The following is a 24910-nucleotide window of genomic DNA, read 5'->3' as shown; positions in this document are numbered from 1 at the left end:
AGTTGTAGGGGCTGAGATGTACCGGAACCTGGGAGGTTGTATCAGACCCCTGGACATGTAAGTAACATGAATAATAACTGCCCGAAGGCGTGACCACGACAACTTAGATAAAAGTCAATGATGTTTATTATGACTACTCCGCAACACAGCAGCAGTAAAAGAAAACGTAAAAGTCAGCAAATAATAAATACAGTTCCTGGGTACTACAGGATGGCAGGAGCCACAGGGCACTGGTAGTGTGAGATAGTTCTTATGATCTTCTAGATGGAAAGTCCTTACCAGGCCCGACTGTAGCAATGGAGATAACCCAGGATTGTGCCAGCTGGTGTTCCAGGAAAAGCTGGGTTGCTGAAGGTAAAACAGCTGCTGTGGATACTGGCTGGAACCAGACTGTTGTTAGCACGGAGTGGATACTGGCTGGAACCAGTTAAATAATAAATGAACTTGGGAGCGATGAAATATGAACTGAAATGTAGAACTTGAGAGCGGAGAAATAATAATACCGGTGGAGAGTGGTAAAGTGTAGAAAGGACACCGGCCCTTTAAGGGAAGCTGTACTCTGCTGGAAGCTGAGCTGGAAGCAGGTAATGTTGTAGCTGGAAACAGATGAATCCACAATGGATTGGAGAGTCAGGCTACACCGCAGGTGGAATGCTGGTGCGGGTCTCTATGGTGGAAGTCTTGAGACAGGAGCTGGAACCTGGAAGACAATCACAGGAGAGAGACAAACAGGAACTAGGTTTGACAACCAAAGCACTGACGCCTTCCTTGCTCAGGCACAGTGTATTTATACCTGCAGCAAGGAAGGGATTGGCTAGGCAATTATGCAGATTAACAATACTGACAACAGATTGGAGGAAATGATCAGCTGACAGAATCCAAGATGGCTGCGCCCATGCAGACACTTGGAGGGAAGTTTGGTTTGTAATCCATGTGGTAATGAAAACAGTAATGGCGGCGCCGGCCATGGAGACAGGAGACGCCAGGCTGACAAGTGCACATCCAACCACGCGGACACAGCGGAGGCCGCGGCTGACCTAATCGCCACTCTGACACTCTGCATGCAGAAGCTCAGGGACGGCGGCGGAGGCCGCGGGAGACGCCATGCCAGATGTAATAAGGCGTTACTGTGACAGCGTCTCAGAGAGACAGGAGAGGATGCAGGAATGTGAACATTAGAATAACAGATGGGATCTGGTCCTGGAGCGCTGAGCCAGCCTTAGGAGGCATCTGATGGGTAAGAAATGGCGTCCAGATACCCGGATCGTGACAGCTTGCACCTCATGTCTTCTGTCTGTTGCTCCTTCCCACTAGATTGTTAGCTCTTTCCTCTTGTTGTCAAAGCCCTCTTCTCGACACATTTCCCTCACAGCTCTCTCCTACTCAGCGACCATCTTTACCCGCTTTTTCTCCTGCTGGTAAAGGCTCGTATCTATCTGTGGCCGTCAGCCCCAAGTAGTACGATAATTACTCCCTCGCTACTTACATCTTAGCTGTATTGTTTTGAGAATTGTGGTGCTCTTTGTTACCTGTACTCTATTTTTGTTATTTATTAAGTGTAATGCTAAGTTTTCTCTCCCTGTACTGTCCTTTGTACGGCGCTGCGAAACACTTGTGGCGCCTTATAAATAAAATGTAATAATAAAAATAATAAGAGTAGGTGAGTAGATGTAAAAACTGATGAGTAGATATAAGAACAGATGAGTAGATGTAAGAATCGGTGAAAATATGTAAGAGCTGATGAGTAGATGTAAGAACAGGTGAGTAGATGTAAGAATGGGTAAGTAGCTGTAAGAACGGGTGAGTCGATGTAAGAATGGGTGAGTAAATGTAAGAACGGGTGAGTCAATGTAAGAATGGGTGAGTAAATGTAAGACCGAGTGAGTAGATATAAGAAATAATGGGGGTCATTCCGACCCATTCGCACGCTGCTGTTTTTCGCAGAGGTGCCAACAGGTCTGTTCTGCGCATGCGCGGTGGCCGCAATGCGCAGGCACATCATTGCCCAGCAACGGCCATCGCTGGGCAACAACAAGAAGGACGAAGAAAGTGATCGCTGCCACGATCGCAAGAAGATTGACAGGAGGAAGGCGTTCTGGGGTGTCAACTGACCGTTTTCTGGGAGTGGTGCGGCAAACGCAGGCGTGTCCAGGCGTTTGCAGGGCGGATGTCTGACGTCAATTCCGGGACCTGACAGGCTGAAGACATCGCAGCGGGTAAGTAACTCCAGAGCTACTTAGAAACTGCACAAAATGTTTTTGCATAGCTCGACTGCACAATCGTTCACAGCCTTGCTATGCGTCTAGTTTATCGCACGGGCAGCAAAAAGTTACTACGTGCGATCAACTCGGAATTACCCTCAATGAGTAGATGTAAGAACGGGAGAGTAGATGTCAGAAAGGGTGAGCAGATGTATGAACTGGTGAGTAGATGTAAGAACTGATGAGTAGATGTAAGAATCAGTGAGTAGATATAAAAGCTGATGAGTAGATAGAAGAACGGGTGAGTAGATGTAGGAACTGATGAGTAGATGTAAGAACGGGTGAGTAGATGTAAGTGCTGATGAGTAGATGTAAGAGCAGATGAGTTAATGTAAGAACTGATGAGTAGATGTAAGAACGGGTGAGTAGATGTAAGAACTGATGAGTAGATGTAAGAACGGGTGAGTAGATGTAAAACCGGGTGAGTAGATGTAAGAACTGATGAGTAGATTTAAGAACCGTTGAGCAGATGTAAAAACTGATGAGTAGATCTTAGAGCTGAAGAGGAGATTTAAGAACGGGTCGGTAGTGTAAGAACGGGTGAGTCAATGTAAGACCTGATGAGTAGATGTAAGAGCTGATGAGTAGCTATAAGAACTAATGAGTAGATGTAAGAACGGGTGAGTAGATATAATAACTGTTGATTAGATGTAAGAATGGGTGAGTAGATGTAAGAATGGATGAGTAGATGTAAGAACTGGTGAGTAGGTGTAAGAACCGATGACTAGATGTAGGAATCGGTGAGTAGATGTAAGAACCGATGAGTAGATGTAAGAACGGGTGAGTAGATGTAAGAACTGGTGAGTAGGTGTAAGAACAGGAGAGTAGATGTACGAACAGGTGAGTAGATGTAAGAGCAGGTGAGTAGATGTAAGAGCAGGATAGTACAGTAGATTTAAGAACAGATCAGTAGATGTAACAACAGGTAAGCAGATGTAAGAGCAGGTGAGTAGATGTAAGAACTGATGAGTAGATTTAAGAACCGTTGAGCAGATGTAAAAACTGATGAGTAGATCTTAGAGCTGAAGAGGAGATTTAAGAACGGGTCGGTAGTGTAAGAACGGGTGAGTCAATGTAAGACCTGATGAGTAGATGTAAGAGCTGATGAGTAGCTATAAGAACTAATGAGTAGATGTAAGAACGGGTGAGTAGATATAATAACTGTTGAGTAGATGTAAGAATGGATGAGTAGATGTAAGAACTATTGAGTAGATGTAAGAACTGGTGAGTAGGTGTAAGAACAGGAGAGTAGATGTACGAACAGGTGAGTAGATGTAAGAGCAGGTGAGTAGATGTAAGAGCAGGATAGTACAGTAGATTTAAGAACAGATCAGTAGATGTAACAACAGGTAAGCAGATGTAAGAGCAGGTGAGTAGATGTAAGAACTGATGAGTCGAAGGCCCTCATTCCGAGTTGTTCGCTCGCAAGCTGCTTTTAGCAGCTTTACACACGCTTAGCCGCCGCCTACTGGGAGTGAATCTTTGCTTCTTAAAATTGCGAACGAAAGATTCGCAATATTGCGAAAAGACATCTCTGTGCAGTTTCTGAGTAGCTCGAGACTTACTCTTCCAGTGCGATCAGTTCAGTGCTTGTCGTTCCTGGTTTGACGTCACAAACACACCCAGCGTTCGTCCAGACACTCCTCCGTTTCTCCAGCCACTCCCGCGTTTTTCCCAGAAACGGTAGCGTTTTTTCCCACACGCCCATAAAACGGCCTGTTTCCGCCCAGAAACACCCACTTCCTGTCAATCACATTACGATCACCAGAACGAAGAAAAAACCGTGAGTAAAATTCCTAACTGCATAGCAAATTTACTTGGCGCAGTCGCAGTGCGAACATTGCGCATGCGCACTAAGCGGAAAATCGCTGCGTGCGAAGAAATTTACCGAGCGAACAACTCGGAATGACCCCCGATGTAAGAACGGGTAAGTAGATGTAAGAACAGGTGAGTAGATGTAAGAACTGATGAGTAGATGTAAGAACGGGTGAGTAGATATAAGAACGTGTGAGTCAATGTAAGAACTGATGAGTAGATGTAAGAACGGGTGAGTAGATGTAAGAACGGGTGAGTAGATGTAAGAACGGGTGAGTAGATATAAGAACGTGTGAGTCAATGTAAGAACTGATGAGTAGATGTAAGAACGGGTGAGTAGATGTAAGTGCTGATGAGTAGATGTAAGAGCAGATGAGTTAATGTAAGAACTGATGAGTAGATGTAAGAACGGGTGAGTAGATGTAAGAACTGATGAGTAGATGTAAGAACGGGTGAGTAGATGTAAAACCGGGTGAGTAGATGTAAGAACTGATGAGTAGATTTAAGAACCGTTGAGCAGATGTAAAAACTGATGAGTAGATCTTAGAGCTGAAGAGGAGATTTAAGAACGGGTCGGTAGTGTAAGAACGGGTGAGTCAATGTAAGACCTGATGAGTAGATGTAAGAGCTGATGAGTAGCTATAAGAACTAATGAGTAGATGTAAGAACGGGTGAGTAGATATAATAACTGTTGATTAGATGTAAGAATGGGTGAGTAGATGTAAGAATGGATGAGTAGATGTAAGAACTGGTGAGTAGGTGTAAGAACCGATGACTAGATGTAGGAATCGGTGAGTAGATGTAAGAACCGATGAGTAGATGTAAGAACGGGTGAGTAGATGTAAGAACTGGTGAGTAGGTGTAAGAACAGGAGAGTAGATGTACGAACAGGTGAGTAGATGTAAGAGCAGGTGAGTAGATGTAAGAGCAGGATAGTACAGTAGATTTAAGAACAGATCAGTAGATGTAACAACAGGTAAGCAGATGTAAGAGCAGGTGAGTAGATGTAAGAACTGATGAGTAGATTTAAGAACCGTTGAGCAGATGTAAAAACTGATGAGTAGATCTTAGAGCTGAAGAGGAGATTTAAGAACGGGTCGGTAGTGTAAGAACGGGTGAGTCAATGTAAGACCTGATGAGTAGATGTAAGAGCTGATGAGTAGCTATAAGAACTAATGAGTAGATGTAAGAACGGGTGAGTAGATATAATAACTGTTGAGTAGATGTAAGAATGGATGAGTAGATGTAAGAACTATTGAGTAGATGTAAGAACTGGTGAGTAGGTGTAAGAACAGGAGAGTAGATGTACGAACAGGTGAGTAGATGTAAGAGCAGGTGAGTAGATGTAAGAGCAGGATAGTACAGTAGATTTAAGAACAGATCAGTAGATGTAACAACAGGTAAGCAGATGTAAGAGCAGGTGAGTAGATGTAAGAACTGATGAGTCGAAGGCCCTCATTCCGAGTTGTTCGCTCGCAAGCTGCTTTTAGCAGCTTTACACACGCTTAGCCGCCGCCTACTGGGAGTGAATCTTTGCTTCTTAAAATTGCGAACGAAAGATTCGCAATATTGCGAAAAGACATCTCTGTGCAGTTTCTGAGTAGCTCGAGACTTACTCTTCCAGTGCGATCAGTTCAGTGCTTGTCGTTCCTGGTTTGACGTCACAAACACACCCAGCGTTCGTCCAGACACTCCTCCGTTTCTCCAGCCACTCCCGCGTTTTTCCCAGAAACGGTAGCGTTTTTTCCCACACGCCCATAAAACGGCCTGTTTCCGCCCAGAAACACCCACTTCCTGTCAATCACATTACGATCACCAGAACGAAGAAAAAACCGTGAGTAAAATTCCTAACTGCATAGCAAATTTACTTGGCGCAGTCGCAGTGCGAACATTGCGCATGCGCACTAAGCGGAAAATCGCTGCGTGCGAAGAAATTTACCGAGCGAACAACTCGGAATGACCCCCGATGTAAGAACGGGTAAGTAGATGTAAGAACAGGTGAGTAGATGTAAGAACTGATGAGTAGATGTAAGAACGGGTGAGTAGATATAAGAACGTGTGAGTCAATGTAAGAACTGATGAGTAGATGTAAGAACGGGTGAGTAGATGTAAGAACGGGTGAGTAGATGTAAGAACGGGTGAGTAGATATAAGAACGTGTGAGTCAATGTAAGAACTGATGAGTAGATGTAAGAACGGGTGAGTAGATGTAAGAACGGGTGAGTAGATGTAAGAACGGGTGAGTAGATGTAAGAGATTCATGTAAGTAATTCAGCCTTGGAGCTCCTGCTGATTACATATTTTCATGATGTCACAGAAAATAAAATAAAGACGTGACATAGCCTGGTCAGTAGTAGCCCAGACACCGGTATGTGTAAGGTAGTAAACAAGGTGTTGCATTGGTAATACATTCTGCATATAGCCACACATTGCCGCTCTGTCGTATGTGACTTTCTGTTTATATATATTCTTGAGAAAAGTGGAAACTTAATTGATCCAGAATAAATTGGAATTTTGATGTGCATCACCCAATGACTGCTAAGAGAAGGAGATTTCCTGCTGGAATTGTGGATAATTACAGGGATAAGGCTGGAGGGACCTGTCATCACTCCCCCCTTGTGTACTACCCTACATATAATAAAGGAGCCTGGACTATTACTGGCTATGAATCGTCTTTATTCTCTGTCATCATGAATGTATGTGACCAGTGAGAGCGCCATTATTCACGGGTCACTGGTCCGCAGCACATTCACACTCTACATTCTCATGAATATTGTTATAGTCCACAAAACAGATCCCCCCTCCCTCTGTAGTGCGCAGGTGCGAGGTATAGCCATATTCATTACTAATGGTTGGTAAATGGCATTATTCCGCAGCATGTATGAGGGGGTTTGCTATGAAGTGCTTATTAAAGTGATTGGAGGTCTTCCTTTCTTTACACTGTCACCAGATCCCTGGACGTCATCTCTCACTGGCCGTCTGAGCACATCGAAAGCATCTCCGGAAGATGCCAAATTAGACCATATCACTTTGACCAACTGGTCCAACGAGATAGCAGCGAGAGTAACAGCATTGCATTCGTCACCGAGGTAACCACTGGCACATGGCACTTACTCTCCAGTAGAAACGTGCTGTGAATCACGGGCACATTCTGTACATATGGGGTCCTCCTGTGCTGAGTGTAGACACAAGTCTCCTGATATTTGTTATGCAGTGCCCTCTACACCAAGCTCACTGCAGGTGAACGGCATTATTACCTGGATACCCGCACCAGCGTGACGAGACCTCAGGGAAATGTATCAAGCCTTGGAGAGAGATAGATTGGAGAAGCACCCCAAAGCAACCAATAAGGGTCTGACTGATATTTCAAAGTCTTTATCTCTCTCCGAGGCTTGATGCACCTACCCCACAATGTCCACAAAGATAACTCTGCCCAGAAAACTGCACACACACACACACACATGTTCCTATGCAGACATGCGTGACTCTGGGACTTGTGCCTGCTTGCGTCTGGAGAGGGGGGATGTTCAGTGCAGAGAGTGATAGCACAGTTGTGGCACACACACATGTATGTATGTTAGATCAGGGAAAGCCGTATTATTTGGACCCATACGTATGTTTGCCCTTAGGACTTGTGGTAATGTAACAGCATACAAGGATCTCATCATTAGCAAATACAGGGCCTGACTCCCGTGTAAGGAATCACACTGCCACAGGGAAGCGCAGGGAAGTGGCTGAGCAATCCCGTACAAATAAAAGGCACGTGCAGCAGGGGGCGAGATCAGAGTGATGCGTCTGTGGTGGTTGCGTTAATTGGTCGCGACCAGGGCTTAAAGTGGTCCTGGGGAGGTGGTGGAACCTATTTATCCCACCACCTACCCCCCTTCCCCACCGCACATTAAGTGGAGCCAGGGCCAGTGTAGTGTTTTCGGCACCCCCCGTAAACTATAAATTAGTTCCATACCTCCCATACTTTATAAAGGGGCATTGATCTCACAAAGAAGCAGCGTGGTCACACAATAGTGCCCCCAATTCAAATGACACCATACAGTAGCACAATCTTATTCACAATACGCCGCATGTAGTGCCCCTGATTCATAATACACCACATAGTAATGCCCATCACTATGGTTACATCACTCCCTTTAATCACATTGCACTACACAATGGTTCCCTTTTTACATGTTATACCACACAGTAGTGCTCTTTATATAGTAGTGCCCCTTACACATAATGCCCACAGTAGTAGTGCCCCTTACACATAATGCCCACAGTAGTAGTGCCCCTTACACATAATGCCCGCAGTAGTAGTGCCCCTTACACATAATGCCCACAGTAGTAGTGCCCCTTACACATAATGCCCACAGTAGTAGTGCCCCTTACACATAATGACCACAGTAGTAGTGCCCCTTACACATAATGCCCACAGTAGTAGTGCCCCTTACACATAATGACCACAGTAGTAGTGCCCCTTACACATAATGCCCACAGTAGTAGTGTCCCTTACACATAATGACCACAGTAGTAGTGCCCCTTACACATAATGCCCACAGTAGTAGTGCCCCTTACACATAATGCCCGCAGTTGTAGTGCCCCTTACATATAATGACCACAGTAGTAGTGCCCCTTACACATAATGCCCACAGTAGTAGTGCCCCTTACACATAATGCCCACAGTTGTAGTGCCCCTTACATATAATGACCACAGTAGTAGTGCCCCTTACACATAATGCCCACAGTAGTAGTGCCCCTTACACATAATGCCCACAGTAGTAGTGCCCCTTACATATAATGCCCACAGTAGTAGTGCCCCTTACACATAATGCCCGCAGTAGTAGTGCCCCTTACACATAATACCCACAGTAGTAGTGCCCCTTACACATAATGCCCACAGTTGTAGTGCCCCTTACATATAATGACCACAGTAGTAGTGCCCCTTACACATAATGCCCACAGTAGTAGTGCCCCTTACACATAATGCCCACAGTAGTAGTGCCCCTTACATATAATGCCCACAGTTGTAGTGCCCCTTACACATAATGCCGACAGTAGTAGTGCCCCTTACACATAATGCCCGCAGTTGTAGTGCCCCTTACACATAATGCCCACAGTAGTAGTGCCCCTTACACATAATGCCCACAGTAGTAGTGCCCCTTACATATAATGACCACAGTAGTAGTGCCCCTTACACATAATGCCCACAGTAGTAGTGCCCCTTACACATAATGCCCGCAGTTGTAGTGCCCCTTACATATAATGCCCACAGTAGTAGTGCTCCTTACACATAATGCCCACAGTAGTAGTGCCCCTTACACATAATGCCCACAGTTGTAGTGCCCCTTACATATAATGACCACAGTAGTAGTGCCCCTTACACATAATGCCCACAGTAGTGGTGCCCCTTACACATAATGCCCACAGTAGTAGTGCCCCTTACACATAATGACCACAGTAGTAGTGCCCCTTACATATAATGACCACAGTAGTAGTGCCCCTTACACATAATGCCCACAGTAGTAGTGCCCCTTACACATAATGCCCACAGTAGTAGTGCCCCTTACACATAATGACCACAGTAGTAGTGCCCCTTACATATAATGACCACAGTAGTAGTGCCCCTTACACATAATGCCCGCAGTTGTAGTGCCCCTTACATATAATGACCACAGTAGTAGTGCCCCTTACACATAATGCCCGCAGTTGTAGTGCCCCTTACACATAATGCCCACAGTAGTAGTGCCCCTTACACATAATGCCCACAGTAGTAGTGCCCCTTACACATAATGACCACAGTAGTAGTGCCCCTTACACATAATGCCCACAGTAGTGCCCCTTATACACATCTCTGCCTTTGTCTCTCCAGCAACTCACCAGCTGTGTACCTCCACCAGCTCCATTCCCTATATCCCCCCAGCAGCTTCCCCACCTCTCTTGTCCCTACAGCTCCCTCTCAACTTGTCCTCAAAATGCACAAAACCTGAGGAGGGGATGAATGCTGTCCAACAGACCCAGCGTGAGTACCAGGAGGGGAGGGCTGTAGATGGAGGAGGACCATGGAGCCACCAGGACCTGAGGAAGGGGGAGGTGACTGCAGCTAATCAGTAACACTAGCGACGCCCGCATCATCGGCTGACATAGGTGATGGTGTGGGCTTTTCTGCTGGAATTACTGTGCAGGGCAGTGGAGGAGGTGGAACTAGTTCCCCTACCATTACAGAACTCAGTTCCACCTCGTCCCCCCCCCACTTTAACTCCTGGTCGCGACACACTATGGTAGAAGACCTCGGTCAGTCTGCTGAAGCTTACTCAGTCTGGCTATTAGATCCAGACAGCCTGGTCCCGGAAGTCTGCGTCCAGCGATGAAGATCCTGGGCCCGCCCCCGTTTTGAAGAACAGTGCCGTGTTCTGCTCCCAAAATTGCGCAGGGTGTCAATCATTCTGCAGCTAAGATTGGGTTCGCTAGTGATATCTGAAGACCCATTCTGCACGTGATCAGAACACTATCGGGTGCACAGTATGTACTAATCAGACTAGGAGATAACTTACCTCCCAACATCCTATAACCAGAAACTGGCAGATCTGACTACTAGCGCACCCCTACCTTGTCGCCCGAGGAACCTTTTACCTCCTAATACTATGAAGGGTTCTGCTGATGCGGAGCTGCATGGGACTGTATGAGTGGGGGACGTACACACGCACACCTGGCTTTGCAATAATCCCCCCCCCCCCCTCCTGTTTATACATATTAATTTTTTCGAACAGATAAAACCCTTTAATATAGAACCTCAGAATACGGCGTCACGTTTTGTGATGACAATGGTCTGGTTACAGAAATGTATTCACGCTAGTAATACTCTCCCTTTGTAGGGCACGTGCGAGGTGCTGCGGCTTGTGAAAGTGACACACTGCCCATCGTACCACAAATGGCTGCGTGCATCTCTGCCATTGCCGAAATCACCGCCCACTCTGAAGACGAGTAAGTAACGTTGTGTTATGGTCTTTTTTGGTATGGAATAAAGAACTACCGACTCCAGGTCACAGGGAACCCTAACAGAGTAGTTGTTACCACTGCCCTGTCACAGCACTGGGGCCCTACTGGTGTGGAGTTTATATGTCCTCCCGTGTTTGCATTCTGTAGGTTATCTATGGATGCCCCGGTTTCCACCCACACTCCAAAAATATACTGGTACTAGGGGCCTAATTCAGACCTGATCACAGCAGCAAACTTTTTCTGTAATGGGCAAAACCATGTGCACTGCAGGTGGGGCAGATGTAACATGTGCAGAGAGAGTTAGATTTGGGTGGGTTGTGGCAGGTGGGGCAGATGTAACATGTGCAGGGAGAGTTAGACGTGGGTGGGGTGGGCAGATGTAACATGTGCAGAGAGAATTGGATGTGGGTGGGGTGCGGCAGATGTAACATGTGCAGAGAGACTTAGATTTGGGTGGGGTGTGTTCAAACTGAAATCTAAATTGCAGTGTAAAAATAAAGCAGCCAGTATTTACCCTGCACAGAAACAATATAACTCACCCACATCTAACTCTCTCTGCACATGTTACATCTGCCCCCCCCCCCTGCAGTGCAGCATGGTTTTGGTGGTCATTCCGAGTTGATCGCAGCCAGCAACTTTTAGCTGCTGCTGCGATGAATAGCCCACGCCTATGGGGGAGTGTATTTTAGCTTATCAGGGGTGCGATTGCTTGTGCAGCCTGGCTAAGCTAAAAATATTTCAACCAAAAGAAGACTAGCCCTGGACATACTTACCCTATGCGACGATCTCTGCGATGCTGGGGCCGGTTTTGACGTCAGACACCCGCCCTCCGTTCTGCTGGACACACCTGCGTTTTCTTCTCCACTCCCCGAAAACGGTCTCCAACGGTCCGGTGACGCCCAGGTACGCCTTCTTTCTGTCACTCTTCTTGCGGTCCGCTCTGCGACCGCTTTCTTAATTCTCCTGGACGTAACCCGGCGACCCCTGTCGGAATGACCCCCTTTGTCTATTAGTGAAGATTTTGCTGCTGCGATCAGGTCTGAATTAGGCCCTAGGTTATTTGGCAGCTGACAAAATATTACCACCTGTAGATATTTTAAAACATATCAGTCAGTAATGAGAACACCTGTGCACTAGCAAGTGGCAAGGAAAACATGAACTGTCAGGGGTAGTAAAGAAACATGCATTGTCAGGGATAGAAGGGAAAACATGCACTGTCAGGAGCAGTATAAAAATATGCCCTGTCAGGGGTAGTAAGGAAAACATGCACTGTCAGTGGTAGTAAAGAAACATGCATTGTCAGGAGCAGTATAAAAACATGCCCTGTCAGGGGTAGTATGGTAACCATGCACTGTCAGGGGTAGTAAAGAAACATGCATTGTCAGGGATAGAAGGGAAAACATGCACTGTCAGGGGTAGTATAAAAACATGCCCTGTCAGTGGTAGTATGGTAACCATGCACTGTCAGTGGTAGTAAGGAAAACATGCACTGTCAGGGGTAGTATGGTAACCATGCACTGTCAGTGGTAGTAAGGAAAACATGCACTGTCAGGGGTAGTATGGTAACCATGCACTGTCAGAGGTAGTAAAGAAAACGTGCACTGTAAGGGATAGTATCAGTACGTGTGGCAGTATACGACTGCGTCGGTGTCAGTATACGCCGGTGTCAGTACGTGTGTCAGTATACGCCGGTGTCAGTACGTGTGTCAGTATGCGACTGCGTCGGTGTCAGTATGTGCCGGTGTCAGCATGGGCCGGTCTCCAGAAAGAAATGCGTTACGGTAGCCCACGTTTCCAGGGGAAACGCGTCCCCCTGTAATTGTTTCCTGATACATGTGCCCCATGAGGGAAAGCTGTGCTCAGACAAAGATGATTTCTGATATGTAAGACGGCACATTCTTTATGAACTGAAACATGTATATATTGCGCATTTGTATATAACATACTTCCTTATTCTCCGGAACGTCCGGGAGATTCCTGAATTTGCACTGCGGGGAGTCCTCCGTCCGGACCCCAGATGTGTAGACGGCCCTCCCGTATCCCGCCCACACTTATGGAAGTAGGTGGGGAGCACTATTGGCAATTCCATGTATAGAGGAGGCGGGGCCAATATGATGCGTTTCTATGAGAGGCTTATTTCCCTCATCAGGGACCAGCGATCCGCGGCATTATCCTCTGCGGGATAAGTCTGCTGCACCTCCCCTCCTGAAAACCGGCTCAGTGCTAGCACAATTATCCCTGACAACAAACCACTAGTTACATTCCCATAGAGCCTGACAAGTCTTACTCCAAGCCATGACGCAGTAACAGACGATGCCAGTATGTTGCGGTGACACCGGGATTGCTGCTGCACAACGTACAGTTCACGAGCACACCCTGATTTGTCGCTGGCGCTTTTGGCTCAGAGAGAAATGACATTGGAACATTAATACTCATTCCTATAGAAGATACGCAGAGGAATCCTTCCAAGAGTATAACTATGATCTTGTATCTTCTCCTAGCAACCAATGAGCGGTCACTCGCCGATAGGAAGGCGCTGCAAGGGCGACTGGCATCGCTGAAGGAAGAGGCCGCCCACCTTTGTGCCAGGAAGAAGAGGTAAAACATTGCGCTGTGCCGGAGACCTCGTTATTTCCCTTATTATGGGCTGATTTTGCTATGGATGAAACAGAACAAAGAGGTGATATCTCACCACCTGGGACATTCCTGTGGGGAGTAACGCTACGGGTAACAGGAGACCATGCGCTGGCTGTCTGATGGAGAATTATGTCCATCCTTACTGGCTGGGTTACCTACAGGTCTGTAATAATAATATGTCTGTCCAGTGATATATCACCCTGACCAGTTATATATCAGTGTGGGTGACCAGTATCATATCAGCCTCACCACTAGGGTATAACGGCAGGGAAACAGACCAGGGTATTGCACTAGGGCAGGTGTGGATTGGGATGGAAAGCCAGTCCGGGAAATTTATGGAAGCGGCCCTAATGGGGGCGGGGTCTGTTGTGGAGGTGGGGTCTCTTGTTGGACACAGTTGCGGCTTTCCTTGCGGCTTTGTCTTTATGCTAATGATGCTACAATGCCCTTCCCTGGTGTACATCCGTGCATCCAAATATGCATGCCCTGAGGCGCCCACTGCCCATGTCTACAGACGCTGCAATCAGTCTTTTTGTGTCTTCAGATGCCACAATCAGTTGCACCATTGTAACTTTCACCAGCCCTTTGCTTAGTGCAGATCATCCATCTGAGTAGGGCCTCCAATATGAGCAATTCAGCATCTCTATATGCAGCTACTTTCAGCAACACACCCGTACTATGGGGGTCATTCCGGGGTGATCACTAGCTGCATTTGTTCGCAGCGCAGCAATCAGGCTAAAAAATGTCAGTTCTGCGCATGCGTATGTGGTGCAATGCGCACGCGCGACGTACGGGCACAACGAACAATGCAGTTTTGCACAGGGTCTAGCGATGCATTTCAGTCGCACTGGTCGCCACAGAGTGATTGACATGAAGTTTCTGGGTGGCAACTGACTGTTTTCAGGGAGTGTTCGGGAAAACGCAGGCGTGCCAGGGAAAACGCAGGCATGGCTGGGCGAACGCTGGGCGGGTGAGTGACGTCAAATCCGAAACTGAACAGTCTGAAGTGATCGCAAGCGCTGAGTAGGTCTGAAGCTACTCTGACACTGCACAAACAATTTTTGCAGGCGCTCTGCGATACAACCGTTCACACTTCTGCTAAGCTAAAATACACTCCCAGTGGGAGGCGGCATAGCGTTTGCACGGCTGCTAAAAACTGCTAGCGAGCGATCAACTCGGAATGACCCCCTATGTTACCTCTGCGTCTGATTAGCCAACCCCCTGTAACCACACAGGAATGCCCAACACATTTCTAATACACTTCTTGGTGCACATTGTCCCCCACAGGGAAAAACACACACAATGTCCCCCACAGAGAAGAAAACACACATTGGCCCTCATTCCGAGTTGATCGCTCGCAAGGCGAATTTAGCAGAGTTGCTCACGCTAAGCCTACGCCTACTGGGAGTGTATCTTAGCTTCTTAAAATTGCGACCGATGTATTCGCAATATTGCGATTACAAACTACTTAGCAGTTTCAGAGTAGCTTCAGACTTACTCGGTATCTGCGATCAGTTCAGTGCTTGTCGTTCCTGGTTTGACGTCACAAACACACCCAGCGTTCGCCCAGACACTCCTCCGTTTCCCCGGCCACTCCTGCGTTTTTTCCGGAAACGGTAGCGTTTTTATCCACACGCCCCTAAAACGCCGTGTTTCCGCCCAGTAACACCCATTTCCTGTCAATCACACTACGATCGCCGGAGCGAAGAAAAAGCCGTGAGTAAAAATACTATCTTCATGGTAAAATTACTTGGCGCAGTCGCAGTGCGATTATTGCGCATGCGTACTAAGCGGAATTTCACTGCGATGCGATGAAAATTACCGAGCAAACGACTCGGAATGAGGGCCATTGTCTCCCACAGGGAAAAACACACACATTGTCTCCCACAGGGAAAAACACACACATTGGGGTATATTTACTAAAATTCGTATTTGTACCGATTTGGAGGGAGATTCATCACGAATGACATCGAATGTGTAATTTTGCAACTTTTTGAATTTATTACGACTAATTTACTAAGCTGTCGTATTTTAAATTTACGTGTTTTCCGATGTCGATGTCATTCTTATTTTTTGGCAGTGTTTTACGGGAGTGAATAGTAAAACACTGCCGACATTAAAACAATGAAACTCGGCCGGATCTGTGAGATCCGTGCAGGGTTTCATTGTGCATCTTTAAAAAAATTAAAAATAGTTTAAAGTTGAAAAAAAAAATGCGTGGGGTCCCCCCTCCTAAGCAAAACTAGCCTCGGGCTCTTTGAGCCGGTCCTGGTTGAAAAAATATGAGGAAAAAAATGACAGGGGTTCCCCCATATTTCATCAACCAGCACCGGGCTCTGCGCCTGGTCCTGGTGCAAAAAATACGGGGTACAAAAAGCGTAGGGGTCCCCCGTATTTTTTGAACCAGCACCGGGCTCCACTAGTCAGGTACATAATGCCACAGCCGGTGGACACTTTTATTGTGGTCCTGGCGGCCCTGGCATTACATCCCCAACTAGTCACCCCTGGCTGGGGTACCCTGGAGGAGTGGGAACCCCTTAAATCAAGGGGTCCCCCCCCCCCCTCCAGCCACCCAAGGGCCAGGGGTGAAGCCCAAGGCTGTCCCCCCATCCATGGGCTGCGGAAGGGGGACTGATAGCCAAGTGTAAAAAATGAGAATATTGTTTTTAGTAGCAGTACTACAAGTCCCAGCAAGCCTACCCCGCAAGCTGGTACTCGGAGAACCAGAAGTACCAGCATGCGGTGGAAAACCGGGCCCGCTGGTACCTGTAGTACTACTACTAAAAAAATACCCAACAAAAAACAGGACACACACACCGTGACAGTATAAGTTTATTACATACATGCACACCTCCATACATACATACTTACCTATGTTCCCACGAGGCTCGGTCCTCTTCTCCATGTAGAATCCTCGGGGTACCTGTGAAAAAAATTATACTCACATAATCCAGTGTACCTTCTGTTCTTTGTATAATCCATGTACTTGGCAAAAAAATAAAAAACGGAAACCCGACCACGCACTGAAAGGGGTCCCATGTTTACACATGGGGCCCCTTTCCCCGACTGTCAAAGAGGGTCCCTTCAGCCAATCAGGGAGCGCCACGTCGTGGCACTCTCCTGATTGGCTGTGTGCTCCTGTAGTGTCAGTGAGGCTGCACACGGCAGAGATACAATGTTGTGCCTATGCGCTCCATTGTATCCAATGGTGGGAACTTTGCGGTCAGCGGTGAGGTTACTTTCGGTCAACCGCTGACCTCAAAGTTCCCACCATTGGATACAATGGAGCGCATAGGCGCAACATTGTATCTCTGCCGTGTGCAGCCTCACTGACACTACAGGAGCACACAGCCAATCAGGAGAGTGCCACGACGTGGCGCTCCCTGATTGGCTGAAGGGACCCTCTTTGACAGGAGTCAGGGGGGGTCCTGGCAGTCGGGGAAAGGGGTCCCATGTGTAAACATGGGACCCCTTTCAGTGCGTGGTCGGGTTTCCGGTTTGTTTTTTTTGCCATGTACGTGGATTATACAAAGAACAGAAGATACACTGGATTATGTGAGTATAATTTTTTCCACAGGTACCCCGAGGATTCTACATGGAGATATACCCCATTGTCTCCCACAGGGAAAAACACACACACATTGTCTCCCACAGGGAAAACACACACATTGTCTCCCACAGGGAAAAACACACACATTGTCTCCCACAGGGAAAACACAGTCAAAGTCTCCCACAGGGAGAAACACACACACACACACACACACACACACACACACACACACACACACACTCATTGTCCCCCACAGGGAAAAAACACACACATTGTCCCCCATGGGGAAAAACACACACATTGTCCCCCACAGGGAAAAACACACACATTGTCCCCCACAGAAAAAAACACACACATTGCCCTCCACAGAGAAAAACACACACATTGTCTCCCACAGGGAAAAACACACACACACACACCCACACACACACACACACACACACACACATTGTCCCCCACGGGGGAAAACACACACAGTGTCCCCCACAGGGAAAAACACACGCATTGTCCCCCACAGAGAAAAACATACACATTGTCCCCCACAGGGAAAAACACACACATTGTACCAGAGAAATACACCAGGGTATTGCACCAGGGTATTACACCAGGGAAATACACCAGGGTATTATACCAGGGAAATACACCAGGATATTGCACCAGGGTATTACACCAGGGAAATACACCAGGGTATTGCACCAGGATATTATACCAGAGAAATACACCAGGGTATTGCACCAGGGTATTATACTAGGGAAATACACCAGGATATTACACCAGGGATATACACCAGGGAAATACACCAGGGTATTATACCAGAGAAATACACCAGGATATTGCACCAGGGCATTACACCAGGGGAATACACCATGGTATTGCACCAGGGTATTACACCAGAGAAATACACCAGGGTATTACACCAGGATATTATACCAGGGAAATACACCAGGATATTGCACCAGGGTATTACACTAGGGAAATACACCAGGGTATTACACCAGAGAAATACACAAGGATATTGCACCAGGGTATTACACAAGAGAAATACACAAGGATATTGCACCAGAGAAATACACCAGGATATTGGACAAGGATATTACACCAGAGAAATACACCAGGATATTGCACCAGGGTATTATACCAGAGAAATACACCAGGGTATTATACTAGGGAAATGCACCAGGATATTGCACCAGAGTATTACACCAGGGAAAACCACCAGGGTATTGCACCAGGGTATTATACCAGAGAAATACACAGGGATATTGCACCAGGGTATTATACCAGAGAAATACACCAGGATATTGCACCAGGGTATTACACCAGAGAAATACACCAGGAGATTGCACCAGGGTATTACACCAGAGAAATACACCAGGAGATTGCACTAGGGTATTACACCAGGATATTGCACCAGGATATTGCACAAGAGAAATACACCAGGATATTGCACCAGGGTATTACACCAGAGAAATACACCAGGATGTTGCACCAGAGAAATACACCAGGATATTGCACCAGAGAAATACACCAGGATATTGCACCAGGGTATTACACCAGAGAAATAAACCAGGATATTGCACCAGGGTATTACACCAGAGAAATAAACCAGGGTATTGCACCAGAGAAATACACCAGGGTATTGCACCAGGGAAATACACCAGGGTATTACACCAGAGAAATAAACCAGGGTATTGCACCAGAGAAATACACCAGGGTATTGCACCAGGGTATTACACCAGAGAAATACACAAGGGTATAATACCAGGGAAATACACCAGGATATTGCACCAGGGTATTATACCAGAGAAATACACCAGGATATTGCACCAGGGTATTACACCAGAGAAATAAACCAGGGTATTACACCAGAGAAATACACCAGGGTATAATACCAGGGAAATACACCAGGGTATTACACCAGAGAAATACACCAGGGTATTGCACCAGGGAAATACACCAGGGTATTACACCAGAGAAATAAACCAGGGTATTGCACCAGAGAAATACACCAGGGTATTACACCAGAGAAATACACAAGGGTATAATACCAGGGAAATACACCAGGATATTGCACCAGGGTGTTACTCCAGAGTATTACACATTGCTGGGAGGGTTCCTGGCTGACACTATCATCAGATGGCGCTAGACTCCGGAGCTTGGTAAATCTGACAGCTTTGCTGCCCCCATACATACTGATATGAGCTGCGGTTGCTGTCAGAAATGCAGGAACCGCGGCGGCTGTGGAGATACTGGCTGCGGTCCCTCCTTCATACATTCAGCGGATCCTTAATATAAGTGGGTGTCCCAGTAAAACGGGTGTTATTTGATAAATAGGCCCCATAGTGTGATCTCGGTTTTATCACGGTTGTGTAGTCATGTCTGTCACTATTCATTGTAACGTTCTCCTCTGGTCCACGGTGTGTCACAGGGACATTAGGGAAAAGGCCGCACCAGAAGGACCATGCAGTGCCGCCGCTGCCGCCGTCTATGTGAGGATAGACGTGCTACAGGAAAACGAGTTCTTTGTGAGTATTCCTGGCTTCATTGTTAGACATAAAGGGGGTCATTCCGAGTTGATCGCTAGCTGCCATTGTTCACAGCGCAGCGATCAGGCAAAATATCGGCACTTCTGCGCATGCATATGACGCGCAGTGCACACGCGCGACGTACTTCCACAAAAGCCGATGCAGTTTCATACAAAGTCTAGCGACGCTTTTCAGTCGCACTACTGATCGGTGAGTGATTGACAGGAAGTGGGTGTTTCTGGGAGGTAACTGACCGTTTTCAGGGAGTGTGCTGAGAAACGCAGGCGTGTCAGATACAAACGCAGGCATGCCTGGGGTAACGGGGGAGTGGCTGGCCGAACGCTGGGCGTGTTTGTGACGTCGAAACAGGAACTAAACAGACTGCAGTAATCGCTAGCTAGGAGTAGGTCTGGAGCTGCTCTGAAACGGCACAATCTTTTTTTGCAGCAGCGCTGCGATCCTTTCGTTCGCACTTCTTCTAAGCTAAGATTCACTCCCAGAGGGCGGCGGCCTAGCGTGTGCAATGCTGGTAGAAGCAGCTAGCGAGCGATCAACTCGGAATGAGGGCCAAAGGAAGAATAACTACGCTGATGGCTGAGAGTCACTCTGTTACTGAGCCAGTGCCAACAGAGGGTATAACAGGGAGACGTGCAGAAGTCAGTGGTAGGTCTACCCCTGGTATATAAGTGCTTCCAATTAGATAGCCAGCAGAACACCCAGCAGTTGCAGTCAATGGAACCAGAGCCTGGATAAATGCCCAGCGTATGACGGGGGGATCTCTGGATGTCAGTATTGATTATAGGTCACAGGTCCTGCTGGACTGACCGAGAGGCGGAAATTACATTCAAGGACTGTGAGGACCAGCGGCATTCTTCCTCCATAGCAGAATAACTTCCTATCATCCCCATTGGTAATAACATCCTTACTGCCCCGCAGTTTCACACTGTGCAGAACCTTCCTGGTGTTTAGTTTGCTGGCTCTGATGTACTGAAATCCGTTGCCTGTTACTGCCCTGATCATGGCATGATGTACTGGAATCTGCTGCCTGCTACTGCACTGACCTTGGTATGATGTACTGGAATCTGCTGCCTGCTACTGCACTGACCTTGGTATGATGTACTGGAATCTGCTGCCTGCTACTGCACTGACATTGGTATGATGTACTGGAATCTGCTGCCTGCTACTGCACTGACCTTGGTATGTTGTACTGGAATCTGCTGCCTGCTACTGCACTGACCTTAGTATGTTGTACTGGAATCTGCTGCCTGCTACTGCCCTGACCTTGGCATGATGTACTGGAATCTGCTGCCTGCTACTGCACTGACCTTGGTATGATGTACTGGAATCTGCTGCCTGTTACTGCCCTGACCTTGGTATGTTGTACTGGAATCTGCTGCCTGCTACTGCACTGACCTTGGTATGATGTACCGGAATCCAGTGCCTGTTACTGCCCTGACCTTGGTATGTTGTACTGGAATCTGCTGTCTGCTACTGCACTGACCTTGGTATGTTGTACTGGAATCTGCTGCCTGTTACTGCCCTGACCTTGGTATGTTGTACTGGAATCTGCTGCCTGTTACTGCCCTGACCTTGGTATGATGTACTGGAATCTGCATGTCTGCTACTGCCCTGACCTTGGTATGTTGTACTGGAATCTGCTGTCTGTTACTGCCCTGACCTTGGTATGATGTACTGGAATCTGCATGTCTGCTACTGCCCTGACCTTGGTATGTTGTACTGGAATCTGCTGCCTGCTACTGCACTGACCTTGGTATGTTGTACTGGAATCTGCTGCCTGCTACTGCACTGACCTTGGGATGATGTTTTGGAATCCGGTGCCGGTTACTGCCCTGACCTTGGTATGTTGTACTGGAATCTGCTGCCTGCTACTGCCCTGACCTTGGTATGTTGTACTGGAATCTGCTGCCTGCTACTGCCCTGACCTTGGTATGTTGTACTGGAATCTGCTGCCTGTTACTGCCCCGACCTTGGTATGTTGTACTGGAATCTGCTGCCTGCTACTGCCCTGACCTTGGTATGATGTACTGGAATCCAGTGCCGGTTACTGCCCTGACCTTGGTATGATGTACTGGAATCTGCTGCTTGCTACTGCACTGACCTTGGTATGTTGTACTGGAATCTGCTGCCTGCTACTGCCCTGACCTTGGTATTATGTACTGGAATCTGCTGCCTGCTACTGCACTGACCTTGGTATGTTGTACTGGAATCTGCTGCCTGCTACTGCACTGACCTTAGTATGTTGTACTGGAATCTGCTGCCTGCTATTGCCCTGACCTTGGCATGATGTACTGGAATCTGCTGCCTGCTACTGCACTGACCTTGGTATGATGTACTGGAATCTGCTGCCTGTTACTGCCCTGACCTTGGTATGTTGTACTGGAATCTGCTGCCTGCTACTGCACTGACCTTGGTATGATGTACCGGAATCCTGTGCCTGTTACTGCCCTGACCTTGGTATGTTGTACTGGAATCTGCTGTCTGCTACTGCACTGACCTTGGTATGTTGTACTGGAATCTGCTGCCTGCTACTGCCCTGACCTTGGTATGTTGTACTGGAATCTGCTGCCTGCTACTGCACTGACCTTGGGATGATGTTTTGGAATCCGGTGCCGGTTACTGCCCTGACCTTGGTATGTTGTACTGGAATCTGCTGCCTGCTACTGCCCTGACCTTGGTATGTTGTACTGGAATCTGCTGCCTGCTACTGCCCTGACCTTGGTATGTTGTACTGGAATCTGCTGCCTGTTACTGCCCCGACCTTGGTATGTTGTACTGGAATCTGCTGCCTGCTACTGCCCTGACCTTGGTATGTTGTACTGGAATCTGCTGCCTGTTACTGCCCTGACCTTGGTATGTTGTACTGGAATCTGCTGCCTGCTACTGCACTGACCTTAGTATGTTGTACTGGAATCTGCTGCCTGTTACTGCCCTGACCTTGGTATGTTGTACTGGAATCTGCTGCCTGCTACTGCCCTGACCTTGGTATGTTGTACTGGAATCTGCATGCCTGTTACTGCCCTGACCTTGGTATGTTGTACTGGAATCTGCTGCCTGCTACTGCACTGACCTTAGTATGTTGTACTGGAATCTGCTGCCTGTTACTGCCCTGACCTTGGTATGTTGTACTGGAATCTGCTGCCTGCTACTGCACTGACCTTAGTATGTTGTTCTGGAATCTGCTGCCTGTTACTGCCCTGACCTTGGTATGTTGTACTAGAATCTGCTGCCTGCTACTGCACTGACCTTGGTATGTTGTACTAGAATCTGCTGCTTGCTACTGCACTGACCTTGGTATGATGTACTGGAATCTGCTGCCTGCTACTACACTGACCTTGGTATGATGTACTGGAATCTGCTGCCTGCTACTGCCCTGACCTTGGTATGTTGTACTGGAATCCGGTGCCGGTTACTGCCCTGACCTTGGTATGTTGTGCTGGAATCTGCTGTCTGCTACTGCACTGACCTTGGTATGATGTACTGGAATCTGCTGCCTGCTACTGCACTGACCTTGCTATGTTGTACTGGAATCCGGTGCCGGTTACTGCCCTGACCTTGGTATGTTGTACTGGAATCTGCTGCCTGCTACTGCACTGACCTTGGTATGATGTACCAGAATCCGGTGACTGTTACTTTCCTGACCATGGCATGATGTATCGGAATCCGGTGCCTGTTACTGCCCTGACCTTGGTAGGATGTACTGGAATCCGCTGCCTGTTACTGCCCTGACCTTGGTATGATGTACTGGAATCCGGTGTCTGTTACTGCCCTTACCTTGGTATGTTGTACTGGAATCCACTGTCTGTTACTGCCCTGACCTTGGTATGTTGTACTGGAATCCGCTGCCTGTTACTGCCCTGACCTTGGTATGTTGTACTGGAATCCGCTGCCTGTTACTGCCCTGACCATGGTATGATGCATCGGAATCCGGTGCCTGTTACTGCCCTGACCATGGTATGATGTACCGGAATCCGCTGTCTGTTACTGCCCTGACCTTGGTATGATCTACTGGAATCTGCTGTCTGTTACTGCCCTGACCTTGGTATGTTGTACTGGAATCTGCATGTCTGCTACTGCCCTGACCTTGGTATGTTGTACTGGAATCTGCTGCCTGCTACTGCCCTGACGTTGGTATGTTGTACTGGAATCAGCTGTCTGCTACTGCCCTGACCTTGGTATGATGTACTGGAATCTGCATGTCTGCTACTGCCCTGACCTTGGTATGTTGTACTGGAATCTGCATGTCTGCTACTGCCCTGACCTTGGTATGTTGTACTGGAATCTGCAAGTCTGCTACTGCCCTGACCTTGGTATGTTGTACTGGAATCTGCATGTCTGCTACTGCCCTGACCTTGGTATGTTGTACTGGAATCTGCATGTCTGCTACTGCCCTGACTTTGGTATGTTGTACTGGAATCTGCATGTCTGCTACTGCCCTGACTTTGGTATGTTGTACTGGAATCTGCATGTCTGCTACTGCCCTGACCTTGGTATGTTGTACTGGAATCTGCATGTCTGCTACTGCCCTGACCTTGGTATGTTGTACTGGAATCTGCATGTCTGCTACTGCCCTGACCTTGGTATGTTGTACTGGAATCTGCATGTCTGCTACTGCCCTGACCTTGGTATGTTGTGCTGGAATCTGCATGTCTGCTACTGCCCTGACCTTGGTATGTTGTACTGGAATCCGCATGTCTGCTACTGCCCTGACCTTGGTATGTTGTACTGGAATCCGCTGTCTGCCACTGCCCTGACTGTACCTACATTTACCAGAATAAAAATTCTGTTACCAGTCCTGATCTCTGTGGTTGCTGGATACTATTTGTCTGCAGCCTGTCTTGACCTGACACTTAGAAACATCCATGCTACTATGATCTTAAAGTCCTAGGCCCTAGGGTCATCCAAGTACCTGCGTTGCATATAGGGGGTTATTCCGACCCGTTTGCACGCTGCTGTTTGTCTAGTTGATCGCACAAGCAGCAAAAAGTTGTTACGTGCGTTCAACTCAAAATGACCCCCATAGTGCATTACGGGAATGGCGGATTGCTATATGTGATCAGCAATACTCCTATAACCCTGGTTAGAATAGCATAATAGTGATATCCTGCAAACAAA

At 47.5% G+C, this 24910-nt stretch overlaps 1 protein-coding gene across 1 annotated transcript in view; it reads left to right on the top strand.

The window, feature by feature from the left end:
- CNBD2 (cyclic nucleotide binding domain containing 2) overlaps positions 1-24910 on the top strand; it is a 163188-nt gene that overhangs the window by 72826 nt on the left and 65452 nt on the right. The window contains exons 8-11 of the mRNA XM_063932157.1: positions 7026-7164; positions 10942-11050; positions 13567-13663; positions 19681-19777. Coding sequence (XP_063788227.1) covers positions 7026-7164; positions 10942-11050; positions 13567-13663; positions 19681-19777 — 442 coding nt within the window. The remainder of the gene's footprint in view (positions 1-7025; positions 7165-10941; positions 11051-13566; positions 13664-19680; positions 19778-24910) is intronic.

This window comes from Pseudophryne corroboree, chromosome 7 (genome assembly GCF_028390025.1).
Source record: "Pseudophryne corroboree isolate aPseCor3 chromosome 7, aPseCor3.hap2, whole genome shotgun sequence".
Classification (NCBI taxonomy): domain Eukaryota; kingdom Metazoa; phylum Chordata; class Amphibia; order Anura; family Myobatrachidae; genus Pseudophryne; species Pseudophryne corroboree.
This window is presented reverse-complemented; position numbering and strand designations above follow the sequence as displayed.